The sequence below is a fragment of the Dermacentor albipictus genome, chromosome 10, assembly GCF_038994185.2.
Source record: "Dermacentor albipictus isolate Rhodes 1998 colony chromosome 10, USDA_Dalb.pri_finalv2, whole genome shotgun sequence".
NCBI lineage: Eukaryota > Metazoa > Arthropoda > Arachnida > Ixodida > Ixodidae > Dermacentor > Dermacentor albipictus.
In genome coordinates, this window is record NC_091830.1 from 8,870,818 (window position 1) to 8,890,825 (window position 20,008).

General features: G+C 42.0%; 1 protein-coding gene across 1 annotated transcript in view; it reads right to left on the reverse strand.

Annotated features, from left to right (window-relative positions):
* Positions 1 to 1,466: 1,466 nt before the first annotated feature.
* LOC135920378 (uncharacterized) overlaps positions 1,467 to 20,008 on the reverse strand; it is a 69,379-nt gene continuing 50,837 nt past the window's right edge. Inside the window, exons 28-34 of the mRNA XM_065454630.1 lie at positions 19,952 to 19,996; positions 19,256 to 19,450; positions 17,235 to 17,465; positions 11,056 to 11,202; positions 6,238 to 6,288; positions 4,857 to 4,901; positions 1,467 to 2,264 (exon numbers count right to left, since the gene is read on the reverse strand). Of these exons, the coding sequence (XP_065310702.1) occupies positions 2,076 to 2,264; positions 4,857 to 4,901; positions 6,238 to 6,288; positions 11,056 to 11,202; positions 17,235 to 17,465; positions 19,256 to 19,450; positions 19,952 to 19,996 (903 nt within the window). The 3' untranslated portion in view covers positions 1,467 to 2,075. The remainder of the gene's footprint in view (positions 2,265 to 4,856; positions 4,902 to 6,237; positions 6,289 to 11,055; positions 11,203 to 17,234; positions 17,466 to 19,255; positions 19,451 to 19,951; positions 19,997 to 20,008) is intronic.

The following is a 20,008-nucleotide window of genomic DNA, read 5'->3' on the forward strand; positions in this document are numbered from 1 at the left end:
CGCAGTGAAATGGACTGTCTTACAGAGGGACGCTTACGGAAGAGTGTAGCACATGCCATATCGTTAACGGTATTAAAACACGGATGTTGATGATTAGAGTAAACTTTCAGAAAATAAGTTTGGCTGGCGTATGTTCTCTGCAGATAGAGTGACCACTCATTTGATTCAACATATAAACTTTTAATGGGACTTCTGAAAGCGCCAGTGGCCAGTCGGATCCCTAAATGGTGGACGGCATCTAGCATTTTTAGCGTGCTCGGGGTGGCAGAATGGTAGATCACGGCACCATAGTCCAATCATGATCGAATCAGGCTCTTGTAAGGATTCATTAAACACTTCCTGTCGCTGCCCCATGTTGTGTGGGATAAAATTTTCTGTAAGTTCATTGTTTTTAAGCATTTCACCTTGAGATACATTATGTGTGGAATAAGTTAGTTTAGAGTCAAGTATGATGCATAAGAACTTGTGCTTTTTGTTCACAGGTATTTGCTGACCATACATTTCGATACTGAGATCTGCAATGAGCCCTTTGTTTCTTGTGAAAAGCACACAAGAACTTTTGTTGGGGTTCACTTTAGATCCGTTTTCGTCTGCCAATTTGGACACTTTGTTCAAGCCCTGTTGTACTTGCCTCTCACACACTGCAAGGCTGCAGGATTTCAAACCTATTTGTATGTCATCTACGTAAACAGAATAAAAAATGGCTGGCGATAATGAAGCACGAAGCGTGCTCATCTTCATGATAAAGAGTATGCAGCTAAGCACACCTCCTCGGGGTACACCAGTTTCTTGTATTAAAGGTTGTGACAATACATTGCCGAATTTCACGCGGAAGGTGCGTTTGGACAAATAGCTTTCTAGTATGTTTAACATATTTCCACGAATGCCCATTCCCAACAAGTCTCGAAAGATCCCGTATCGTCACGTTGTGTCATACGCCTTCTCCATATCGAGGAATATCGATAATAACTGTTTATGTACAAATGCATCATGGATATTTCCTTCAATGGTCACAAGATGATCAGTCGTGGACTGCCCTTCTCTGAAGCCACACTGATAGGGATCAAGCATATTGTTCAGTTCAAGGAAATCTATGTCTATAATTAATCATTTTTTCAAACAGCTTGCACAGACGACTTGTAAGAGCTATGGGGCAATAACTTAATTGCCACCAAGGAAGGGTCTTTGCCCAGCTTCAAGATGGGAATAACAATAGCTTCCTTCCATGGGGATGCAAGGTATCCTGCAGCCCAGATAGAGTTGAAAAGTGCCAGAAGTGTCATTTGTGTCTTTGTGTAAATTTGTGTGTCTTCCTAACCTGGATTGACAAGAGTTTCAATGGCAGCACTTTCCTACACTGCAGCACTTCGGCCTGTGTCTTGTTTGTGTTGCCACAATTTTCACAGCTCAGTTGAAGTATGCACAAGCGTGACAGCTGACTGATAAAGAGCCGACCACAACTATGATTGCTGTACCAATACAAATCTTTATTGGAGCTTTGATAAGAAAGCAAATGAATAAAACAAGAAATATATTATTGCAATTTATGGACCAAATCTAAAAGCGATAAACTAACTCCAACTGTAAGCTAGCTGAAAAGGGGTGAATGTGAATAAAATATAAACATTAAAACTTACATCATAGGCTAGAAATGTATAACGTGAAAATGAACAAGCTTGAGGAACAGCAGCCCTGCTTTGCCTCTATGATGAAGTCAACTATAGCACACAAAAAATGAACACATCAATATATATATGCATGTGGCGAAAAAGAAATTATGTCACACACTCAATGCTCACTTGCACCGAGTGCCTGATGTAAACAGTTAATGATGTAGCTGTTTTCTTCTGACAATGGCAAACAGCTAAAACACCAACTGTAAGCTAAGAGAAAATATAGCTAGTAATATGAGATAAATATCAATGAGCAATGAAATAGTATGTATGCCCACACACAAAAAATGCATCCCCTGTGCAGACCTCTCATGAAAAATTAATTTAAAAAAATAAACTGTGCAGACCCATGCACAGGAGAAATGTGGCCTAGTTGTAACCTGCCCTGGGCCAAGCCAGCGCTCAGATCAAGCTGATCTTGAACAAATCATCCCAGTCACTGTCTTTCGGCTGAAAGAACTTCCTCTTTTTGGCAGCCGGTGCAGTGACAGCTGACTTTGTTGAGATGTCAGCCCGAGACTTAAGTGAAGTGTCATCAGCTTTCTTGCTTGGCTGCACTGGCTTCTTCTGCATACCAGCAACAGCGGACACCTGAAAAATATGAAGGAATTCTTGAAAGCATGCAGCTTTTCGAAATCAGTCATGTAAGAGAGAAGCATTGTTTGTGCTTCCACCGTGATTCACTTATCATGCGAGCATGAAATTGGGTTAGCGTGTCAATGCCATGGCACAGCAGTTAATGTATGAACTTTAAAATCTGTAAGACTCTCACAGACTTAACACAAAAATGGAAGGAGGAGGGAAAGTATGCATTTTTTAAAGTTTGCCTTCAGAAGACACCTTTTGTGGGATACATATGCACTTTATTAACCATGATTTACCTTCAAATGATATAAAGACAGCAGAGATCGACAAGCAATCCATTGTTTTCAGATCACAGCAATCTTTTCAGCAACTTAGCTCCTGCCGCTTCACCTGCTTCAGGGGCTTGTAAACTTGCTCGAAGCAAGTACCCCTCTGACAACCGTTCACTATCAGATGACTTACAATGGCAGGGTCAGAGAGCAAAGTGTGAAACTTTTGCATACACATAAAAAACTTTTCGTACAACTTGGCGCAACATTAAAACCGTACAAACAAGCCTGAATTCACAAAGACAGAACACAGCGCTTGTGTTCCATCTTTCTTGTCTTTTCATCAGTGCTGTTCACCATGGTATTTGATAATCAGTAAATGTGGTTTACCAAATTCAATAACATGAAGTACAGTTACCACCACATTCTTAAGACTCTTGGCACTTTTACAAAGTACTTTAAAGTACGCTTAAAGTGAGAGGAAAATTAATGCAAAAGCATTATATGTCTTGTAAGACAGAAGAGCCGGTGTTGTCTGGAATGAGTTTTAACAAAGATCAACATCTTCAGTGATGTCATCAGTGTCTTGTATGATGTCAGCAGTAATACAGAATTAAAGTTGGAACAAGTAAGAGCAAGGTGACTTAAGGTGGAGTAACATGAATTAAGGTGAAATATAAAGTGAATGAAGGTGATTAAAGTGAATAGTGTAATTACAAGCCACAAGGTTCTGGCTCCACAAAGCACATCAGTGCGCTCAAGTGAACTCCACTCTAACGATGAATCTCTGCTTGAAACTTGGAGGCCAGAGTAAGGCCGTTTATTCCCGAGTATCCTCTTAGATAGCAGCACTACCATACACAGCTGTTATATATATATATATGTACCAACACATACCCTACACAAAACATATGCAGCTGTTTATACACACTGTGTACTAACACATGTAAAGGCTGATGCCAGAAACTGCAGTGCAAACTCTCAGGATTACCTACCAGCCTGTCGTATGCGAAAAACAAAACTACCATAGCAGAATCATCACTCACCACAGTACAAACTTGACTAACCAGGACTGACTCCAGGCAGATAAATTGAGTGCAGGCTACTTACTTCCTTGGCTGTGCTCCACAGGAGAGTAGGACAAGCCATGGGAACCGAAAGATTGACTAGGTCCCTTGCAAAGCAGCATGTAAAGCCCTGATCGAACGTTACGAAGCTAAATCGTACTATAAAAATTGGCCTTATCAGCCTGTTAAAATTGCCTGTTATCAGCTGCATGCAAACACCTGCAACATTCAAACTCTTTTCTTGGTCATCTGGCACGCCTGAACAGAAGTGCATAAAACCTAATTGAATATGCTGTTGCTAAACTCTCTAAGCAATTTAAAGAAATCAAAGACCACTGCACAACATACTATTAAACTGGCAATCTCTTAAACTCAAGGAAGTCTTAAGGATAAAGAAGCTCCACAATAATCAGAAATGGATCAAAATTTTACCAAAAGATTAGACCTGCATCACATGGGCACTTTTCAGTGGCTATTGACTTGATGGCACTTGTGCTTCAGCTCTGCTGAACTTGCAACAGTATGTGGCAAATTGAATAGTTGTTAAGATGTTTCATAAATTTAACACCAAATGCTTCTGGCATTGCCACTGCCACTCCTCAAAAGCTACAGAGCTTCCCACAAAAATCAATAGAAAGAATTCTGGCTCCAGTGTCAATGGCAGCTCCAGGTATGGCAGTTCAGCCAGCATAGGAATGATGGTCAGTATATAAATGGAGTCGCCTAAACTTCATCCTTTTGTCTTCAAATCACCTTGCGAGATCGCAAATTGATCATTTTTAACAAATATTACGCTACAAGTGCAAAAATTCATGGTGACTATGCATTTAAAAAAGTGTAAAGTGTGATAAATAATGTCACAAGAATGTTTGAAGCCACAAGCATGAAGATCAGTTGAATACAAGTATATGTACTAACCATCGTTTCCATACTAGCAATATGGTTGCAGGTCCAGAGCTGCCTTTGGCAACTTTTATAGAACGCAATGCCAAAAGCAACAGGGCACAATGGCACAACAGCACAACAGGCCGCAGACCAAAACTATAAAGAAAATTTATTTCTGGGATCTTCCGTGGCAAAACCACAATATAATTATGAGGCATGCCATAGTGGGGGACTCCCGATCAATTTTGACCACCTGGGATTCTTTAATGTGCACTTAAGTACACCAGCATTGGTGCATTCCAAGAATGGTCTATAAGCAAGGAAACATTGTAACCTGAAAAACAACAATGCTTCAGCTATTTCTGCACAAACTTTACCTTGTCAGACGATGCCTTTGTGCTTGCCATGCTGCGCCCAGATTTCTGTGATGTCATCATAACCACAGGGTAAAACATTATTAAGACAACAACCACAAGCATATTAACATAATGTCTGCTGCAACACCCCAGATGATGACAAACAAAGACAAAACAATGTGGCATTAAAGGCCAAGCACTCCTTTAAAGGAGTACCAACATCTCATTTCCAAGTAATCGTACCTTTGCAATAAATAAAAACCCAGACCCCCTAATTGCTTGAAAATATACTGGATATTGCCAGAGAGACCTAAATAAGTTACTATAGTGCTTGTATCAAAAACCAGTTTAAGTTTTGACACCCGGGATGCGGTTGAATCATAACGCCATGATACACTGGCTTGCTGCATTCTTTTCATTACTGCAGCTTCCACAAGCAAGTGCAGCCAGAGAACCCATGCAAGCACTATTGTTTATTTAGAAACAATTCTTATGAGGAACATCACTGTACTAAAACTATACTGCTAAACGACAGTCGGCTAGTTTGTGTGTCATGATGTCACAATGATGTCGATGATGCCAGGTGTGGCATTTTTAGATGACTTCAGTATCAAATTAAGATAATTTATGACTGTCTGTAGTTGCCAAGTAGTATGCGCCTTTTATGTGCAGCAAGCTTTTGGTAGAGATTTGAAAAACCTTAAAAGTACTACTATGCATCCATACTACTTCAAAGGGACACTAAAAAGAAACACTAAGTCCATTTAGTCTGTCAGTGTTCTTTGAAAGCTCTATGATATTTAATTTCATGATAATACATTGATTATAAGAGAAAACGAAGATCAAAGTTCCATTTCTTGAATTTTATGCCCATACCTCAGCATCAGTATGTCAGGGTGGCATCATGGATTACAAAGCTTTTTTTCGTATTTGCAGCATTATGGCTCATTAAAGTACAAGAAACTTGCTAAGTTCAGCTTTGGCTCTTTTAGAATACAATGTAGCCCATCTTTACAAATAAAACATTAACGAAGTGCAAGCAGGTGCTGTCAAAATTCGTGATGTCATGGCAAGCTGGTGTGGGGACTTCAAAGGCGGTATGACGACTTGCCTTTTGTTTCTGTGTCTTTTCTGGCTTAAACAGCCTCTTCTCACACAGGAAGAGTGACACTTTTGGTTTTGCAGAAAGATAATTTGCTAATGCAGCTCGAATAATTTTTCGCTTTATTCTCCTTTTATATAAGTAACCTCCTGCGCTATATAAGAGCAGCAAAATTTGGCTCAGACAACCATTAATGTTAATGAATTATCGGCACTGCTTGACGTATCGAAGAAGTGTTTCAATGGCCCTGATACTTTAGACTGTAGCCATTCAATTACATCAAGTGTCTGGAGCACACACCTCAGACACATGCTGACGAGGGCTCCTTCTTGGCGTTTTCGTCAAGGGCTTCTGAGGAGAAAGACAACATATTTGGATCAATACTGCATGTGCACATCTATTTACAATGTAGTACGTTCAAGAAAACAATGCTTTTGGCACACACTAAAGTTGAGCAGGATACAAGCTAACAATTCCTAAAAACAGTATGAGTACACAGCACAATTATGGAGGATAAACACAAGCATGAGAATGAGTAAAGGCAAAGCGCATAAGACAAGGATTGAAGAAGGACACAAACAACAGGACTGGCGCCACTCACAACTAAGTTTATTTTCGCAACAAGCCTGCCTTATGTAGGTCAATCAAGCCAAATTACACACAAAACGTTAGAAGTACAATACAGCAGTCCATTGACCACTCAGGAATCATATCTGATACAAAAGATCAAATGAGTAAACAAGAACCACACGTGGAGCAGCACGGGAAGCAATTCATCGAGCACAGTCTTTACCAAACCAACAGGGACAAAAAATGAGACATAAAAAATACCGTCTACGCTTCACTATCCAAAACATAACACCATTCAAACGCCTAAGGCCCAGTCAGTGATAAAACCTGCACGACTATAGTAATAATGACCAACGAATAACACGGAAAAACATGAAGAAAGGGCACGTAAGTACAGCGTCTGCGTCAAAACTAAAATCTCTAATAGTCACTCACCTAAACAACTGATAGAATGTGTAACTGCACGAAAAATGAACCACGTGACAAGCAATGAAATGGACAAAACAGTTGAACGATAAAGGGTCTAAAGAACAGCGTCTGCATAAACAAAAAAAAATAAACTAAAAAACTAAGAAAGGCAACAAACCCTGTAAGAGCCACTAGAAAATCGTCAACAAAACAAAACCTAAATAAATGAAAGGAAGACAGACTGAAAAACCTAAATGAAATCACTCTGACATGAGGCCTAAATGAAACCTTCTAAAAATGTAGTCTCCTTGTCACTAAGCACAATGGACGGGCTGCTGACACATTTGTTTCCCTCTTCCTTGATGAAATAGGTTTCTACAATCTCCCACTTGAACCTGTCTTTTCCAAACTTCAAAAATTTAGTTTTGTCGAACTGAGGGCAGCAATTAGTGCAGTCTCTGCAACAATGTGTGGTTCTTGTTTGCTCATTTGATCTTTTGTATCAGATATAATTCCTGAGTGGTCGATGGATTGCTGTATTGTACTTCTAACATTTCATGTGTGATTTGGCTTGATTGACCGACATAAGGCAGGCTTTTTGCGGAAATAAACTTAGTTGTGAGTGGCGCCAGTCCTGTTGTTTGTGTCCTGCTTCAGTCCTTGTATTTTGCGTCTTGCCTTTACTCATTCAAGCACGAACCAACTAGCCCAAGCAAGCGTTTTACTTTTACAAGCATGAGGGGCTGTGGTTACATGACAAAGAAGAAAAGCATTTAGATACTTTACATGGTAAATGGCACATTGGATCAGACAGAAATCTGAAAAAAATTTCATTGCTGGAGTATCACACTACTACCTACCATTGTAAATGATGCATACTACAGTCGCCGACTGATTTTTCGGACTCCAAAAATACAGACATGCTCGATTATTCAGTCTGCTTCGCAGCACCGCCATTCTCTCCATAGACCATAATGTATAACAACTGCCCAAAGTTCGGACACCTTGCAACCTCTCGTCTGATTTTTTGGACACTTCTTGAGGCAACTTGATCGAGAGCACCATGTACCGACTCTGACCGGCGCATGGTTCGACTTGCTGAACGACATTTTTAATTGGAACGGAACCTCCTTGCTGCCCCACGAAGTGACCCGACTGCAAATCCCCGCTCATCATCATTGTTTCTGCTTGGTTCATAGCTACAGCAGTTCCGGTCTCAGCTTAGTAAGCCATGTCAAGACAATCCAGCAGCTGATTTGTTTCTTTCTTCGTGCATGGCGCTGTGAGTAGGCCATGTTTTTCGTTTGTGCGACTGGTGTCGGCGTGACAGCGTGGTGATGTTTCATTTGTGTGCTATGTCGAGGTTGCACTGATGCAATGCGGCATGCAGAAACATCGTGTCAAGTCTCTAATGGCACCGACAGTGGCAGCGCATACTGTGCTGGGGAATGCCGGCAAGCGGGTGCCGGGAGGCTTAGAATTTGTTGCCTTCTGATGTGCTCCCTACTGACGCCAAAAATGTTCTGCTGAGACCTGTGCAGTGGTTGCATTGCGATCCCGGACACCGTCTCATTTGACAGTTTCACAAGTGCTGGTACTGCTGTACTGACATGCGCAGAACTCGACAATGGCGGGATCATTCGTTAGGTTTCTGCTGCGCCACTGGATGATGACTCCCGAGTCGGAAGATGACGCACCATGTGCTACACTGCCGTCGCATGCGGAGCATGTACAAGCAGTGACTGTGCTTTCAGCCGCCTATAGTGACCGCACAACCCTCTCCGAGATTCAGGCTTATTTGATTGCATGTAAATGGAACAGCGTGCTACAGCGCATTCACGATTTCTTCAAGCCTACTGCCGAGCCCGAATAAGTGTGTGGAAATAAAGGATTTCTTTTTTTTTTTCTTAATCTGCTTTTTCGGACACCTGTTTATTCGGACATTTCCGCAGTCCCCGTGAGGTCCAAATAAATGGTCGGCGACTGTATTTTAAAAGTGTCATAACTGAATACCATGACTGGTAATACGCAGTGCACAGGGATATCAAGAGAGCTTGGGAGCCGAGTTGTCACAAGTACCACAGTGTGTGACTTGTCATTGTTCCTTGGCAGAGGGTGCAAGTATCATGGGAAACAATATATGAAGCACTCCCCAAGAACTGTAAATGCCTTTCTTAATTAAACTCAGTTTTGATATTTTCATCTTTGTTTCAGGCAATATCTAGCCCAATCCTCCACTGTAGCAATGGTACTTTATTTGATAATGTTTTTGCTGCAATAGCTGCTAGTTGACCCAACACATTATATGAGCAACAAAATGATATGTCTATCCACAAGTTCCTTTTGTCGCATTTTTTCCTGCTGGTTTAGGACAGTACTGTGACTATCATTTTTTCCTTCAGTTTTTCATAGTGCTTGCCTCAGGAATGGTTAGCCAGTCACTGTACACTGCAAGTGATGCTGTTGAACAACACTATGAGTGCCTTTGTTATCATAAGACGTGTGGAATGACTGACCTTCTCAAGCAGAGGCAGTCGGGAGAGTGACATTACAACGAAGTAACATAGGCATAAAAAAGTATTTGGAGCCAAGCACTTATGTTTCATGACTGGAAGATTAACACTATCCTCGAAAAAAAGAAGTGTAAAATCATTGCATTTTATTGGCACTAACATATGGGGAGAAACTTAGAGGCTACCAAGGTAGTTTGAGCATGCAATGAGTGATGGAACAAAAAATATTAGGCAAAGTTTTAAGAGACAGGAAGATAGCTTTGTGGATTATAGAGCAAATGGGGGTAGCCAATATTCTAGTTGTCATTAAGAAAAAAAAGGAGTTGGGCAGGCCACACAACACGTAGGGCAGATAATAACCAATGGTCTACTAGAGTTACAATATGGGTGCCAAGGGAAGGGAAGCACAGCTGAGGATGGCAGAAATTAAGAGTTTTGATAAAATTTTAAAAATTTGCAGGTAGAGACTGGTGTTAGGTGACACTACAATGGGGTAATTGGTGATCCCTGAAAGACCTTTGTCCTGCAGTGAATATAAAATAGACGAATGATGATGATGACTTATCTCCTCCAGATGCTACACATGCAACTGTACACGCCAACATAGCACCTCAAAATTAAAAGTAGCAATCAATAATATATTTAAAATGCAGTGCATATATCTTCAAGACTCCTCCGACTGAGCCTGTGCTCCTAATTTCATTAATATCCCCCGAGGGTGTTAGAAAAGAGAGCCGCACAAGAGACGTCTGAATACAATTGACTTCAGTTAATTGATCGAACTGATTGAAATTATTGGAATTACTCTGCGGCTTTAATGAAACAACATGCAGAAATAATGTCAAAACAAACCGGTGATTCATTTGGCAGTATTTGCCCGATTCTCACACACCCCCAAATGAAACACGTGCCCACTTTCCATGTGTACAAAAACTAACATGGAGATAACATCAAAGCTTCTAAACATAGTAAAAATCTCGTGCACCCGATTGTTAAACAACGAAAATGGGCAATGGTCTATTATACGAGTTGCACAGTGACGACCGGGTTCCCAAATATGGCTTCTCCGCATGACAGCCTTGTTTTCCAGCAAAGCAGACAAATGCCACGAATGTGATTATCAGTTTTTTTGGGGGGAAAAATAAAGGTGTGCATTAAAAACGGGCAAATATCACAACTAGACATATTGCGCTACCATCACTGCTTGGAGATTTTCTCAGGGCAGAGTGAAAATAGGCATTTTTGATAGCAGATGACGTGTGTTCAATGCATTCACTGTAACCTAACATCTGCAGAGACAGATGCTGCCGGTAAAGGGGTCACTACTGTAGTCACCATGGGAGGCAGGTGTGCGCATGCCAATTGGTCAAGTTCTAATTATCCGGCAAAGGCCAATTTTAAGATCAATGTAACGGATGTTCGGCCTGACAGAAATGCGTGGGCACTGGGCCAGGATTTTTGATGGAGATAGAATAAAACAGAGTTGAATTAACGGAAGTCTACTATACTAGCTTCAGTAGTACTTTCAAACTGCCCTTGACATATGTAGCTCTGAGAATCACTGGCCTCATCATGCTTCAGTGGGAGCCTATTGTAACAGCAGGACAAGCTGAACGACAGCACTCACGGCCATGGATCGCTGCTGCGACATCTTGGTTGCTACCGGGCGCTTGCTTGCGCTTTCTTCCTTGTAGGTGCTGCCCCCTGTGTCACTCTCTTTCGGAAGTCGGACCTTGGATGACGTCCTCTCAATTTCATCCACCAATTTTGAGAGCTGAAGAGAAGTCAAAGTCAGCAACAAAGCAGTACAGTCTTGACAAGACAATACTTGAACAAGACGAGCACTAATCCAGCATCAATCTATGGGTAGAAAGAAGTAAATCCTAAATTTTGTAGATCGTGTGTTATTGCAATGGGTATTGTACCGCTTCAATGAAACTGAAAAGGCAAGACCCGAGACAAAAAGCGTAACAGCGAAGCGAATGTTCGTATGCTCAGCAGCTCATATTATGCATTCTGGTAGCAAAAATATTAAATACCTAGCAAGAGGGGCTCTTAAATGGCACTTTCTGGACATGCATGTGTGTTCAGGGCAAAGGGCTTGGTTTGGCTGACCCACTGCCTGCAAGCCAATGTCCCAATTGCATGGTTGCATATTAATGCAAAAATGCGACGTAGTTATGTGCCATGTATTAGCACAGCAAGCTGCTGATGTCCCATCAAAATCAACAAGGGACTGTTTGCTGGCCCATCAGAGGCATCACGTACACTTCTCTTTCTTCTGATCCAGTCATAATTTTTTTTCTTGACATATTAGAGGGTACACTTATAACAAATGTAAATGAAGGTATATTTTCATGTGGAATATGATTTCGTTGTACTGAGATCTGAATGTATATTGGTAGCAAGGGGGTTAGCTAAGAAGTTATTGCTGCTTTTACTCAATGGCTCAAAAATCTCACCCCTCCTTATATGCATTACTTTGCTGAAGCACACTGCCAACCACATAAAAGAGTTTCAGACATTACAAATTTAGTACAATGAAGTCCATACAAAGTTATACAATGAAATTTCAGCTGATCTTTAAGGAACACCTGCTGTACAGAATAGATTGGTGACTAAAAAGACAATAGTGAGAGCATTAGTTCAAGACTAGATGATCAAACAGCACCAGATGACAGCAGTACAAGACTTATATGCCTTACCCTTCAAGAAGCTTTCATCAGTTGTAAATGAAAAAGTAGTAAAAAAAAATCAATACACAAATAAATAAAGTTGAGCAGAGTAACTAGTTGGGCTTGTTGGTTGAACATAAAGGAAGGCTACAGCATGGGAACCGATGGAGACAAAGGAGGCACACAAAATACACAGACACAGCGCTGACGTTCAACAAAAATGACCTAGATAACCTTGAATAGTGTTATTAACATTGTTGTGGTGTTCCCTAAGCCGATTGTGAATGCATCAGCTGGTTTGCTCAATGTAACCTATACCAGATGAGAAATGTACCTCATATACGACACACTGGGCATACTGGGAGAAGCACTGCTCTGTGATTAGTTTTACACTGTGTTTTCTTCTGGAAGACAGAGCAAGTTTTCTTGCTCAGTGACACCAGTTTTCTAGACATGGAAAAACATCAATATTTGCACTCTGGCCAACCTTCTTAAAGTTGTGCGAGATTCCATGAAAATACGGAATAACTGCCTTCTTTACAGTGTCACGACTTTGTCCTTCTGTGAGCTGTGTCCTTGCACGACCACACTAACCTGTAGGCTTGTGCGAATGGTGCTTTTTTTTGGTTTTAAGTGAATTCAAAGCGAATAGTAATTCTTCTAGAATAATTTTGAAGCGAATACTTCGAAAAGTAGCAAGTAAAGAAAAAAAACGTCAGAGAGCTAAGGTCTGGGATTTATTCGAGGAAAGTAAACAACTTCATTATTTACAAAAATCTACAAATTTTCATGCAAAAGCACTAGCTGTTCCACATGCTGGGGTTTGAGGTGCTGCCTTCTGCAGCTTACAATGTCTCCAGCAGTTGAAAAACGCCTTTCATTTCTTGTCTGGGTGGCTGGTATCGAAAGATACCTACAGCAGCTGCAACCAGGGTTGGGCAAAGGTGGCTGCCCTTGCTTTCCCACCACACCTTCGGACTGGGAAGGAAGGGGGGCGGGGCCTTCAAGTACCCAGCAACCTCATCCGAGATTGTACGGCTTAACTCGTGATGTACATGTGAAATTAAGTGTGTAAATGCACTCCACACAGAGTCCCCTGATGGGTCTGCGGAGCAGGTGCTGTTCTCACTTGTTGCTGTACCATGTTGATCAACTGGCACAGTCTCTTCTGCTGCCGTTGTGAGTAGAGTGAACGTCCATTGCTTGGCATGTCGTTCAGCATAACAGACATCTTTGTATCTAGGATCGACCAACATTGCCAATGTAGGAAGGCATGACATCTTGATATCAGGGAACCTCGTCTTGATGCTACGCAAAAGGCTTGAGGCAAGCAATGCTGCCTCACCACCTTCGGTAACATGTTCAGCTAGAACCACCTCTGTACACTGCAACAGGGGAATGACTTGTGACAGCGTGGGGTATCTGTCACCAGACAGTTCAGTTGTGGTATGGTTAAATGGCTTCAAGACTTGCACTGCTTCATTCATAAGCTTCCACTCACTTGCGTACAAGTTTGGAACTGCGTCAGATTCAAGTTCTACAGTGATGACCATACGGAGCTTCATGTGCCTGGCCATCATGGCATGCTAACTGTTCCATCGTGTCGGGACGTCTTGTATAACCTCGAGAGGGTCCAGCTGCATGTTTCTCTGAATTTCCTGAAGCCGTCCTCGGACCTTGGCACTCCTTTTGTATCTAGCCACAATCGTTCTGGCCTAAGCACAGAGCTGCAAAAACCCTGACACTTCTCTTTTGGCATCACTGACACACAACTGAAGGGCCTGTCCGAAACACTGCACACCACTCCAGGACAACCGCGCCACTGCAGAAGTAAAGTTTCTTCCATTATCCGTAACGACGAAGATTGGCACAGTATCGTGGGCTGGAAGTTCCCACTCCTCGATGACACCTGCAATAAATAGCTCTCGGTTTTCTGCAGTGTGAGGGTCTGTCATCTCCGTGCAAGCCAATGCATGCACATGTTGCATGAAGTCCCTGTCCATGACCTGACAAGTTACACAAATGTAGCTGTCATTTGACCGCGATGTCCAACCATCAGTTGTGATTGAAAGCGATTCCACTCCACTTGCAAAAATGTCCCCGACCTTCTTTTTCACCTTCTTTCTCACCTTCTCTTTGCTTGATGCGTAGAGGTCCGGAATAATGGTTCTTGAGAACGATGTCCGAGACAGCATGGCATAATCCGGCGTAGCGAACATCATCATGTCGAGGAAACCCGGTTCTTCGACAATGTTGTAGGGGTGCATACCACGAGCTACGAAGCGAGCTCTCATTTTTGTCATCTGTTGGGCTTTTGGGGCTGAGGGGCTGACAATTTCATTTTCGGCTTGAAACTATCGGCTATGGATGGCTGTTGACCACTTGCCTTGCTTGCCCCCTTGAGCTTGGATGGCCTTTCGCGTGCATCCCGTTTCTCTTGGTAGTCCGTGTGCAAGTCCGGGTGTCTCCTTAAATGCCCTGCTAGGGTCATCGTACTCGTCGGGGTCTTCAGGACTGCCTTGCATTTAAGACATCGAGCTTCTGTTCCCGGTGTAATATTTACAAAAAAGTTCCAAATCGGATTGCTGGCCACATACAAGTCCCCCATGGTGCTCTCTGGAGTGGTCCGAGGCGGCTGGGATTGATCAAATGCCGCCGCGGCAGAGACAGAGTCGTCCACTAAACGCAATCGACCACATCACCACGCCAACGAGATGCGTTTTTGTACGCCTTTGTTCTGAGTATAATTCTGTTTTCCTGGCTTGGTTTGAATTGGATTGGGAAAAGTATTACTGAATCCAAAACCAAAACTTCAAAAAACACCTTCTCCCTGCCGCTATTCGTTTGAGCCGAATACTTCGAAATTTCCTAATAACAAAATTCAAATCGAAGTGAATATTGAATATTCGCGCAAGCCTACTAACCTGCAAACGTAAGGCATGTACAGCTGCGCTGAGGCAGGACACCTGCGACCAGAAGCTTTCTTCCACCTTGTGCACACAGAATTTCTTCAAGGCATTTGAAAAGCAAGAGACAACTTCTCTTCACGAGTTTAGAGTGTGCAGACCCAAATGGAAGTAGAGGCTTGTTCGCCCTTGGCTCAAACATCCAGCACACGTGCTGTGGCAAAAAATGAAGGCACAGATCTAAATATTGAATGTTATTTTCTGCAGAAAGGTCATGCGTCAAAGTTAGGGGACTTAAAACATCTATAAAAACATCAAGCACACGTTCCAGTACTACAGTGAATTCACTGTTATTTGGAACATCAAGAAGAACGTCAATGTATCTAAATATATTACCATTTAAACCATGCAACTGTAAAGATTCCTATCACATTTGGCTAAAAATGAGTTGCTGAATACAGGCACTATCGAGAAACCAGTACAGATATCCTCCTTCTGGAGGTAAGTTCCTTTGTCCCAGGTAGCATAGGTAGACACTGGCACTGATACCTGCGCCACTTTGAAAGTCAACAATTCCACGTTTGTCAATTACTTCTTCTACGCAAGACAAAAGCCAATTGGGGAGCAGTGAATAAAAGAGGTCCTTTATGTTGACTGAAAAGATTCATGTGGTTTGTCAGGTAACGTAAAACGTCATCTGAACCACGCACTAAAAAAGAATAGTTTATTTCTAATCTATTAAGGTTTGCTTTTAAGGAATCCACAACCACATTTGGCCATGTACTTTTTTTGGATACAATGATGAGAAGAGGGCAATCAATCTTGTGCGTCTTGCCAGAGAAAAACAATTGTAGACTACCCTTGCTGGCACCATCCATCTTCCTTAAACAGCACTCAGTTCCAGTCTAATCACAAACTTTTTTGCATCCTTCCTGACTTTTTGTAGGGATACAATTTTTTTTTTTTTGTAATACATGGACAAAATGCTCTCGGAGCTTTTTCTACGCAGTTGGTCATGCTGTAGAACAGCTATTGATGTTTTTTTTTTATGTGTGCCTAGAAAACTGGTGTCACTGAGTAAGCAAACTTGCACTGTCCTCCAAGAGAAGGCCCAGTGTGAAACTAATCACAGGACAGCGCTTCACACAGTGTGCCCAGTGTGCCGTATATGAGGTACCTATCTCATGTGGTAAGGTCTACATCGAGCAAACCGGCCGATGCATTAACAATGGTTTTGGGAACACCACAACATTATTCAAGGTTATCTAGGCGTGCACTGTCGCAACTGTGGCTGCAAACCTGTCTTCGACAAATGCAAGATTGTATCTAGGAGAAAATCAAGCCTTACTAGAGAAATTATCAAGGCTGTCGCAATTGCACGTGCAGGAAATAACTGTGTCAGTTGCCCCTCGATAGCCTTGTGCAAAAAAGAGCTCACCTACCTTGATTCAAATGCCAAGGTGCCATAGCCATAGGAGCAAGTTCTGTGCGCATGTATGATCTTGTTTATTTTTTTGCCAAGTGTTTGCTTTAAAAGTAGCCGTGCACCGACAAAACTAACATTTTTGTCCAAAGTCAGCGCTGTGTCTGTGTACTTTGTGTGCCTCCTTTGTCTGCGTCGGTTCTTGCACTGTAGCCTTCCACAAATAAATAAATTGAATTAAAGAAGTTTTTCTATTTGTTGTTAAATTTGTTTGCCTATGCATGTTATGTTACAGGACAATAAGTTTTCATCACAGCTGCAGTAAAAAATCGGTCATTTTCTGTGGGAATATTGCATTGGCTTCACCTTCAGCTCGGTAGAGTGAAAGTGGAAGGTACTGTCAAGCTGGCTGACATTCAGCGTATTTCCCGCCATCTGCCTGACCAGCAAAGGTAGAACACAAAGAAAAGCCAATGCAATGAACCCTACCTTGCTGCTAACTTGCTAAATGCCATGGATAATTTGTGCAACTGCTTCGTAGTGTGCGTGGTACTACCATCGTGCAAAAATAACTGTAACTATAAAATGAAACTCATAAGCTATTCATGCCCAAGCCTTGGAGTTTGCTCCACTGTAAACCGAACTCACACTGGTGATACAGGTAAAACTGGTCATATGAAGGTGACATTTGTTGCATATTGGCTGTACTGGTGAAGGTTTACAGCAGTTGTCTGCTGTGCAGAAAAGTCCAAAGAACGGATGCACACACAAGGGAAAGTCAAGGTGTTGCTGCAAAACTCACGGAATCAGCGGATGAATTGTCAGCAGCTGCTTCTTCGACAGAAAGCGGTGCAGCCACTACTGTAGTCTTTGCCTCAGTCCATGAAATGCTAGACTTGACTGGGGTGTTCGTAGGCTCAGGAGTGAACATGGTCTTATGTTTGTCTGCATGTTCGTGTTCAGCTTCTTCAGAGGCAGCTGTTGGCACGGATTTTAGTTTTGACTGCAACACGGGTGTCATGGGTGTCATAGCCTGCAAGAAGCACAGCATGAAGACAATGACAAGATTCTTGCCCTAAAAAAAGATTCGGCATCAGTTAAAGCGAGCGTCACTGGGTGTCACCTTCACCCATGGACTGTCGATGCACTCTAATGGCATATTCGGATGGTCGCTCTGATCAGAATCCAAGCGGACAGATTTCGGAAGTGCTATGGATCTAAGTCAGAGATACCTTGTGCTGACCGAACAGCCAGCTGCTTCTCGATGCAGTGAGAAGAAAGGAAGCGAAAGCTGTGGGAAACTGCCGGTACCGTGGGCAGTGCCGCTGCTGATAAAAATTGTTGTTGCTACAAACAGAGCCCCTTCGCTAGTGCAACTAGAGGAAAGAGAAGGGTCTTGTGAATGTAAAATGACCAGATTTCTCGGCTGCTCCAATTGTGATAGTGGGAGCGCCTCTCAGTGCTCTGATGTGGAATAAGGCAATTAGAAACGACCATCTAAGTCTTTCAGGAGAGCCCCTTTTTGACCATCCAAACAAGATCGGCCTTTTGGGAGTGCTCTAGAATGCTCAAAAATGATCATCCGAAGATGTGATAAGAAAAGTTAGTACCCTTTGGGACTTCCTTGACCGCAAACAACAATCATCATCTACATTGTCTGTTTTTCCTTTCTTCAATGCTGCCTGTCTAGTGCTTCCATGTTTCAAACGGTATGCACGCTATCAGCGTGACATAGCGTTTTTGACAGGAAAGCAGCGAGCACAATTTTCAAGAAAGGAAAAGCAAGAAAGACAGCAGACAACTACTATTGTTCGAGGACAGGATATGACCCAAAGGGTGCAAACTTTTCTTAGACTGTGGGAGCTCTGAGTCATGCCCACTACAAATCCCGTTCACTAGCAATCAGACAAACGTCTATCACAATTTCAAGATATGTCCCTTAAATGTCTAACAAAAAAGCCCTCAACGAAATAAGAGCGCAAAAGCTGACACGGACAAGTTCTCTTCTTGTGCTAGTCTTTTTTTCATGCTCTTTAATTTATTCTGTATAATCAACCATCTGGCCCACAACATGTCTCATTTAGAAAGCCTCAACTTCTTTTTCTCACTGACTATGCACAATTAGCGAGACCACCTTAATTTTATATGCTTATGAGTGGATGTATTCATAGTTTGTTATAGCTGCTTAATTGCAGTGGTGTACAAAGCTAAATTTCATATCACAGTCATTACTTTGCGTGGCTGCAGGCACGGACTTGGTAAATATAACAAATGCCTTTGAATATGGCTAAAAACATGTTCATCTTGTAGTAAAACAGCACACAAGCATATGAAAATAAAGAAGAGTTGGACGAATGGTTACTCATAATAGACTTGAACAGCTCACTCAAAATACTTGAGATTCTTCGCATTAAAAAAAAGAAATAGAGAAGAAGAAAGAAATGAAAGCAAACAAACAATGGTACAATGTGTATCAGTAGCAGATCTATTAATTTATAAAGAAGTTAATTTGAGAGCCCTTTAGATCCAGGAATTTCAAAGTACCAATGCATCTGTGCATGTCTGCATGTCGGTGTAATGCATATTATTGATGTCCTTTTCAGAAAATAACATACTATGTATAAATATATTATAGATGTAAATGAGCACTCATCAAGTCATATTTAGTTTTCCTTTCGTGTTTGTTTTCTATTGTATGAACACAAGTGTCAACTTGCTCAACAATTTAGTTTTGCCAAAGTTATTGAGCTTTCTCTTCATTTTCTCCAATAGCTCTGTATGTTTAACTTGTTCAAGGCATGCACTACTATATTGAAACAATACCTGGAGAAGCGGGGTTCCTGGAGCCACATCACAACTTGATTTCTTCAGAAACTGGATCTCTTCCTTGGACTGCTTGTAGAGCTGTTCAATGCGCTCCCGTTTCAGCGCTTCTGTCTCTTTCACAGTGTTCAACTCGCAGGTCAGGTCTTGAACCTTCTGCTGCAGCTTCGACACTTCTGCCTTCATGCGCTCATTCTAGAAGCAGGCAAAATTAAAAGTAGGAATGATATTGCTTCACTGCCTAAGAACATGCCCATTTCACAAATGCACACCTGCAAACCCGCTTTACACAGGGCTGCAACCTAAAAACATGTTGTTTGCTTCTAAGCAACAACTTTTCTGGCATCCAGAAAACTGAACAGCACAAAAGACAATAGATACTTAGCATGACAACACACGGTACTGTGTCAGTAACCTGTACAGCTGGCCAACTAGTCCAAACTAGTGCTTTTGTGCCATTCAGTCTACTTTCCTGCAAGAACTCGTAAGAATGCAATGTTGACAAACTAAACAGCTTCTGTTTGTGAATGATGGCAGACTTACAAGCAAGGTGGAATGCCCCCATACTGTGACTAACTATGCGAGCGCAAACTTCTGCATGTTGTACAAGTCCATATGGACCATGGCCTACATGCCAACATGGGCACCTCTGAACTAGTAGTGTAGACATCAGACATGGTGAACATGCTAGATTACCTGTGTCTTCAGTCCAGCAGATGCTTGGTTAGCGCTTCTAGAAAGCTGCAAATATAT